The sequence below is a fragment of the Atta cephalotes genome (assembly GCF_000143395.1).
Source record: "Atta cephalotes unplaced genomic scaffold scaffold00027, whole genome shotgun sequence".
Lineage (NCBI taxonomy): Eukaryota > Metazoa > Arthropoda > Insecta > Hymenoptera > Formicidae > Atta > Atta cephalotes.
The window spans coordinates 4,350,463-4,359,561 of NW_012130091.1; the positions used below are offsets into that span (position 1 = coordinate 4,350,463).

At 34.9% G+C, this 9,099-nt stretch overlaps 1 protein-coding gene across 1 annotated transcript; it reads left to right on the forward strand.

The window, feature by feature from the left end:
* The first annotated feature begins 8,284 nt into the window (after positions 1-8,284).
* LOC105620621 lies at positions 8,285-8,895 on the forward strand. Its single transcript, XM_012202110.1, has 2 exons — positions 8,285-8,462; positions 8,522-8,895. The coding sequence occupies exons 1-2, from the start codon at positions 8,285-8,287 to the stop codon at positions 8,893-8,895; spliced, it is 552 nt and encodes a 183-aa protein (XP_012057500.1).
* The last annotated feature ends 204 nt before the right edge of the window (positions 8,896-9,099 follow it).

Below are 9,099 nucleotides of genomic sequence, written 5' to 3' on the forward strand. Positions count from 1 at the left end.
ACACACACACACACACACACACACACACACACACACACACACACACACACACACACACACACACATGCGCGCATATATTCGCAAACACACCAATTACATCTGTTTCGTTTATACGTAAATACTGTGAGTAATGTAATGAAATACGAGGCAGAAACGAAAGGAGGAAAGATAGAGAAGGAAAGGTTTTTATTAAATCAAGAAGGAAATTAAAATTTGACAGAGGTATATGAGAAAGCAACATGGAATTTAGTGATCCGATATATGGGGAAGGATAAGTAATCTTGGTATCTTGTGATAAGAAGGTAAAAGAGAAATGATGCTCAGAGTTCAGCTGAAGGAGATGTCGTAGATATAGAGGAGTATTGGAGCGAAGGAAGGAAAATACAAGACCATACAGGTACAGAATAAAACGTTGCCAAATTTTAAGCCAGCCAGATCTCTAATAATACGGAGATATGTGGTCGTATTATGAATACAATAGGGAAGAAGCAGAGACAAAAATTTTGAATACGCTGTAAACGATTTAGCAGATGTTAGTTAAGAGCAGGAACGTAGACATCAGTGTAATCAAATAGAGAAATAATAAGTAATTGAGAAGTGAGAAGTTTTTGAGAACAGAAAAAGACTTGGCGAAGGGGATAAAGAAGACGTAAACGTGCATAAGCAGTTCGACACTTGATGACTCGTGTGATTCGAATGACCATGAAGAGTCAACATGGACATCAAGAATCTTAATAGAGGAAGAATGAAGAATTGGAATAGAATGAAGAATTGGATAGAATGAAGAGAAATATCGAAGGACTGAATACGAGATAACAATAATGAGGAACCGACAATTAGCAAGGATGATTTAGAAGGATTTAAATGTAGGGCATTATTAGTGGACCATTTGGCGATAGATTTTAAGTCTGTATTCAAAGCAGAACAGGTTGCTAAAACATCAAATGGGTGAAAGGATTTGAGAAAAATTACATCTGCATACATGAAGAGCTCGGAAAACAGAGAAACATTAAACAAATCAGAGACAAAGATATTAAATAATAAAGATCCGAAAATAGAACCCTGGGAACATCAGAGAGAACGAGTAAATGAAAAAAGAGGAGAAGGATTATATACGAGGACTTGTTGTGTGTAATTATATTATTATATATTATTATATTATGTACCGTTTCGACAGAAAAAAAACAAATTTTTTTCGAAAGGTTGTTTTACCTCTTTAAAGTGAAATTAGGCTCTTATAAAATAATCTCTTATTTTTATATGGAGAACAACATACTCAAGTTCAAAATTGAAAGCGGACTCATCCATATGTTTCTGTAAGACCATTGGTGATAGGAAAGAAATAATTTATTGAGATCCTGTCCAGACATACTTCGAATAATTAAAAACTCATGCGTTCTCTCATGTGATCAAAAATTTCTTACATTATGTTACATTTACTGTTAAACATCTTTTTCAATATTTTTTAAATCTGTAAAATATTAGAATATTAAAATATTAAAATTCATGAGAGATTTCCATTAGAAATATTGGGAATACAAATAAGTTTCCGCCGTTTTTTATCAAAAATTAAGCATTTATTGTGAAAGAACGATACATAATGTTTTATTCAAAGTAATGGCCATCGCTAGCCTACTTTTTCCCATCTTTCTGATAGCATATGGATACCGCGTTGGAAGAACGCTTCATCTTTTAAGGCTATCCAATCATCGATATAATTTTTGATATCTTCATATGATGTGAAGTGCTACTCAGACAGGTCATGCGTTATCGATCGGAACAAGTGGTAGTCGGAAGGAGCAATGTCTGGAGAATACGGGTGCGGTAGAACTTCCCATTTGAGTGTTTCTAAGTAGGTTTTGACCGGCGCCGCAACATGTGGTCGAGCATTATCATGCAGGAGAATAATTTTGTCATGCCTGGAGTAATAGTGGGCGCGTTTTTCTTTGAGTGCTCAATCTCATCAATTGTGTTCGGTAGAGAGCCCCAGTAATGGTCTCGTTCGAGCAACTCATAATACACGACACTAAGCTGATCCCACCAAATACACAACATGAGTTTTTTTCTATGAATATTTAGCTTGACTGTCGATGTTGAAGCATGGCCAAGTGGTCCCCATGATTTCCTCTTCTTTGGGTTATCGTGGATCCATTTTTCATTACCAGTGACTATACGATGCAAAAAACTCTTTCGTTTATGCCTGGCAAGCAGCATTTCACATGTGAAAAATCGGCGTTCAACGTTTCTCGGCTTCAGTTCATATGGAACCCAATTCCCTTGCTTTTGAATTATTCCCAATAATTTCAAACGATATGAAATTGTTTGTTGAGTCACTCCTAATGTAAGTGCAAGTTCTTTTTGCGTCTGGCACGAATTTTCATCCAATAATGCTTCCAATTCCACGTCTTCGTACACTTTCGGTACCTTCCGCTACGTTCTTTGTCTTCGACGTCAAATTCATCGTTCTTAAACTTTTGAAACCACTCACGACAACTTCTCTCACTTAAGGCAACATCACCATATGCTTCTACAAGCAATCTATGAGCCTCAGCTGCAGATTTCTTCAAATTAAAGAAGTAAATCAAAAGTTCCCGCAAATGACGCTTATTCGACATTTTCGTACAAAAAAAATATATGATACAAAATCGCTAATATTTCAAAGTTATGTTACCAATCTTACGATATGTCGTTTTACATCAATTTTAACTATAGTTTATTAGTGGCGCCGTCTTTTGCAAATGACGGAAACTTATTTGTACTCCCAATAATTTAAAAATAGTAAACAATTGGACAAGTATGTATAAACGAATCACATCACAAATCGCATCTACAATAATTTGCATTATTAAATGTTTATAAAATTCAATTATTTGTTATAATTCATTTATTTATAATTCATATAATTAAATTATAATATAATTATTTTTTTGTGTTTTACTGTTGTATTCTCAATTGTATTCTAAATTGTGTTTTTATTGTGTTATCGTTGATATCATTATATTTAAAGATAAAAATTTAGATTAAGGGAGCATTCCTCAATGATCTTGACATACATATGTTGCCAAGGTCATGATCTTGAGTAGACAACCTCCAACAGATTTTAGGTGACGTAATCCTTCGTTCAAAAGTTATTAACAAAAACAGTTCAACTGTATAATATGAGAATTCTCTGCTTTAAAATAAATTTCCTGTTTTAAGAAATTGTTAACAGTAAGGCAAAAAAAAGTACTGCTATATAAACAAAAATTCTCTACTTTAAAATATTTTTCCTGCTTTAAAAAGTTGTTAACAGTTTTTGCTAATTTCATATAATTATTTATACCTGAAATTTATCATGAATTTTAATACATTAATATTTTAATATTATATTTATAGATTTCCAAAAAATTGAAAATGAAGAATGATTATAAATGTGTATATTATACACGATTGTAGAATAACAACGTACATAATATATAGGATATTGTTTGTAACAAAATATATTCCAGCATAAAAAGGTTTTTGAAGAGTTTTTTCGTCAATATCCACAGATATCGTTTGCCGTAAGTAAAATTTTCAAAAGATAAAATTATTAAAAAATTCGTTTAGGAAAAGTGAGCAAGAATAATGAAATTTCTTTAAATATGTCATGTTTATACTCAATTTTCAAGATATTCCCATCGATTTCGAACTTTTTATTAACATTATCGTATTCGTGAGATCAAAATCTATGAAAAATATAATTTCTTTTACTTGTAGCTTCGTGGGTAAAAATCGGTCTATTTTTAACATAACATCCTCCTTTGAAATAGATATTTGTCTTAATTACTGTACATTTTAAGCACAGCAGTAATTGATATGCTTATTTTGAAGTTTTCAAAATATATAATGGATATTCCTTTGGGATTATAATAAATAGTAATAAAAAAGGAAATAAGAGTCGTTACTAGATGTAATTGTTCAGTGTCAAAAATTAAAATTACTATCTTACATACTATGTTACAATAATTTAAATGGCCTGAACGTTTTGATTTTCACCTTTTCATAGACGATTTTCACTTTTTCATATCATAAAATTATACATCATTTCTGCTGAAAATGGCCCAAATATGATGATCAAAACATTCTGTTTAAATTATTGTAACATAGTATGTAAGATAATTAATTTTAATTTTTTTACATTGCGCAATTACATCTAACTGGACGATTCTTATTGCCTTTTTTATTATTATTTGTTATTATATTTATTTATAAGGAGTATATTAATTTATTGTTTTTTTTATGGTAATTTATTAATTTAGGATTATAATATATAAATAAATTATATATATATATATATATATATATATATATATATAAATATTTATATGCAATATTAGAATTTTATATACATACATTATATAATGTATGTGTATTCACATCGCACAACCATAACATTTATTTTATTTAATTCTAATATTGTACATCACATAAAATATAATTCTAATATTCACTAATGTGTCTATATTATATTTGCATGAAGAGTTAAATGTGAGTAATTCTTTCTCATTTTATTATGGGCCTTCTACAATAAATCATAAATCTGAAGTTAGAAGCTAAAAATTAAACAATCATATCGTTAATTTTTAGTGTCTAACATCTGATTTATAATTAATAGTTTATTATTGTAAAAGATCCATTAAACATAATAAAAAGAGATGGAATAGTTACATATATATGTGCAATGTTTTTATGCATTGACAATATATCTTAAGTTAAAATAGCATTGGGAATAAAGGAAAAAATGCAATTACATTACACGTGTATACATATATTTGAAATATGTTTGCATCCGAAGATATATCTAGAAGATATGTCATAGTCAGTGTGTTTATTTAGTAAAAGTATTGTAACTTGCTCTTGGTCAATGTATACATTGACCAATAAGTATATATATTTACTAAAACATTTTGAATATAATATACGTATATACATGTCATAACGTCGTATGAAAATTATGTACATGACTATTGATCATGTAATGTATGTTATATATATGTATAGCACATATATGTATACATATATATTTTATAAGGTGTTCAAAAAGATCCCGGATTTATGAGTTGAACATAAAGATTATAACTAATCGTGAAGGAATGTGAATTGTACTTGTAGCGACATACATAGTACGCCAAAATATAATGCGTTGATCTATGATTCGCATTCTACTATTTAATTATGGCCATTTTTGTGCCAAGACCCTTACATAACGTTTTTGAAAGAAACAAAAGTTGTAAGGTTTCAAAGAAGCTATTTATTGATATTTGATCTTGGACGTCTGCAGAGTCAGATCAAGGTCACATATTTTTTAATGAAATATGCTATTTTTATTATAGATTCTAATATACAGTTATTATTGATATGTTGACTCATATGAGAATATAAGTTCGAAAAGTTCTCGATCTAATACAGAAATGATCCCATAAATATCAAACTGCTAATTTTAGAAAAATTTGATCCTTCACAGGATTACTGTTAAAATTTCAGACAGATGTGTTCATTAATTTCTTTGTTTCGGTTGTGTCAAACAATCAATTTTTTATTCTATCATAACAATGCATGCATTCACATTTCTTCAATTGCAGATGCAAAATTATATAAATTAGTTCCGTAAGCATCGTATTTCACTAGATTTGATAATCGAAGTGCCTTAAAAATAGTCAGTCCACGATGAACGCCTCTGACATTTATCTATAACTAGCTAAAGCACGATTTATTGTTACAACATTTAACCATATCACTTGTATGATAAATAAAAATGATATTTTCACGAATGATATAAAGATATTGTTCCGGAATAATCATTGATTTGAATATATTCTCGGCGACGGTGAATAAACCGACGCTCATAGAGCCGTTCAAAACAAGCGTGTTCTCGCTCTAATCACGCTGTTTGTCTCAGATGGCACGTGACTCCTCCCTCCCCCCGTGCGCGAAAAGGTGATGATCGCGCACACATTCCGCGTGCAAGAAATCAGTTCGCTTCCCGATCCCGATCAATACGGATCATCTATTCGTTAACGCTTCTTATCTCCAAGAGATAAGCCGAAGTGCGAACCGATGTTCTGTCGCGTATTACCGCTGCATTTTTGCTACCTAAAGTTCTCGGTATACGCATCCCGCGAAGGCAAGCAGTAATGTGCGCGAATTGCCTGAGTTGTAGATGAGATTCACCGGCTTCGCTATCGCGCGCAATATACTTTCTTCCGAACCGAGAGAAACCACTCGATGTTGACTACCAAGTGCGAATTACCGGTGCACACATCTTACGAACGAATGCACAAGTTATCGGCAACAAACTTCGCTTACCGCCCGCTTTGAATACATTTTAAAGTTGATTCAATAATAAAGATTCGAATCATTACAACAAAGAGAGTCATTGTTATTACACGCTGCCTTGGCATGTGTACGAGCCGTCCAGACGAGATGACACCAACATCACAAACACACAACATATTTTGGTCCTTCGAGCCAGATCGTCGCCAAGGAAAGTTACTGTTTGCTTGACTCTCGAAAATTCCGAGTCGCTTTTCCATTGGAAATCATGTCATCTTTCGACGAACTGATGAGTATGCAGAACCAGCAGATGGACACCATATCTCGCACACTCACTAATTTTAAGAAGCTGGGACAGGCCAAGATGACACGTGTCATAACGCGACAACGCCTTGCAACTCTCAAGGAGACTTTCGCCAGATGCCAGGAGTTGGATTGCAAAATTATACTAGCTGCAGAGAGAGAGAAACTGAAAACAACCCATGTATACCTCACTCAGAACTACTTCCTGACGTGTAAGGACTTTCCATGAAGCTGCCGATTATATGGCTGAGATACTGGACTGTCACGAAGTTCGCAAACCCTATCCCGCTGCACATGACGTAAGTGATCTTAATAACTCATTCCGGTCACCGTCGCAACTTCCGAGGACCTTCAGTGCGAGTTTGACAAATGGGAAAGTTTTCGCGATAAATTTAAATCGATGATCCATGATGATCAGAGTTTAACGAATCGAGCGTATGCATTATTTGTGTTCGTGTGTAAAGGGGGATGCAAGTAATTCTTGATCATCTCGCGGTAATCAATAATAATTTTTATTGTGTGAAATATTCTCGTTTCCCGGTACGATAATAAACGTCGCCTTATTACGAGACATTTACAATTGCTTTTCAATTTACCGTCACTCATGACAGAAACCTTCAACGATCTTCGCACGCTTCGCGATCAAACCAATAAAGCGATACAAGCCCTGAGCAATCTCGGTTGCGCAACTGAACATTGGGATGATTGATTTGTTTTTTTAGTTGCACAAAAACTCGATAAGTAATCGCGAAAAACTTGGGAACTTAAACTCAGCGATACTGTAGATTACTCGCGTTATCGCGAACTTGATGAATTTCTCGCATCTCGCATTCGCGCGTCCGATGCGATTGCTTGACCCACGAACGCATTGAAGAAATCACAGTCGACCTCCAAGAGGAAAACTCTCGCCTTACATACCGCGTCTATCGTTCTATTCTTGTGCCTATTATGTAAGGCAAACCATCTATTGTATCAATGTTTTACATTTCTCACGCAAACACCATCCCAACGTTTTGAATTCATTAAAAACCAGAAACGCTGTGTGAACTGTTTCAACATGAAGCATGCTGGGAAGGATTGTAAAAATTCTCGCGCATGTCGACAGTGTAGTAAACGTTATCACACGTTATTACATTTTGATAATTTCGTTAAGTTTGTCGACATTAAGCAATCATCGAAGTCTGCACCCACGAATAGCGAGAATGTAACCGCCGTCGCTACGCACTTGTTAGCGAAAACTGTAGCGCCGAGCTTTAAAATCTTACTCGCGACCGCGCGCGTGCGAGTTTATTCGCCTCACAAACGTTTTGTCACCGTTCGCGCACTCCTGGATCAAGGATCCGTCTCCGTTTCGAATCGCTTACTCTACGTCTTTCGAGAATTAATCGCTCTGTTATCGGCTTTAGCGAAATGTCCGTCGTGCATCACGTTACGATTACTCCGGCGTCTCGCGACGGACTTGCTTATATTACTGCGTTTATACTTCGATCATTAACGAAATATTTACCGAATAAGTAACCGAGTAAATACCGCGTATAATTAGAAACACTGGGTTTGAACTTGCCGATCGTAACCCCATGAGTTCGGATCTGATCAACATCATAATCGGTGCCGATCTCTTTGCTCGTTCTCGACAGTGTTCGAAAAAGTTTCGAACATGAGCCTACCGCGCAAAATACGACACTAGATGCTTTTCGGATCAATAGCCTCATTTCCGACTACTGAGTCAATTCCCGCTCTTGCGCATCACGAAGTTGTTTTTGAAACTCTTCGTCGCTTTTGGGAGATTAAGGAAGTGCCTCAGAAAGCTCCTCAGAGCCCTGAGGAGCACCAGTGTGAAGAGCATTTCAGAACCACACATTCCTGTACATCGAACGGACACTATTTCGTTCGATTACCGTTTAAAAACCATCTATTTCGATAGGCGAATCGCGTTCTATTGCTGTTTCGAGCTATCACCGCTTGGAACAACGCTTAATTCGAGATCCAATTACCACTTCCGAGTACCGCGAATTTCTCGCAGAGTACAAAATATTCGGTCATATGATCAAAAGTCTACCGACAGAAATTGTCAAATCAGAGCAAACTTATTACATTCCGTATCACGCTGTCTTACATGATAGCAGTGCAACCACCCGCTTACGAATGGTCTTCATTTCATGCTGCACATCAAACGAGACATCGTTGAATGACTTCATGCTCATTGGCCCTAAACTTCAAAAATATTTAGCTACTTTTTTAATGCAGTCTCAATACCGTTACGTGTTTACTGCCGATATCACCAAAATGTATCGGTAAATCTTAGTTGACTCCTGAGACACCGATTACCAGCGCATTGTGTAGTAACCTACCCCTGGCGGACCAATCACCGATTACCTTCTTATCGTTACTTACGACACAGCCGCTGCTTCCTACTTAGCCCTTCTAAAATCAACTCGTAAACGATGAAGATGCCGAATTTCTGTTCGTGATTCCCGTTTTACGTCATCAGACATACGGATT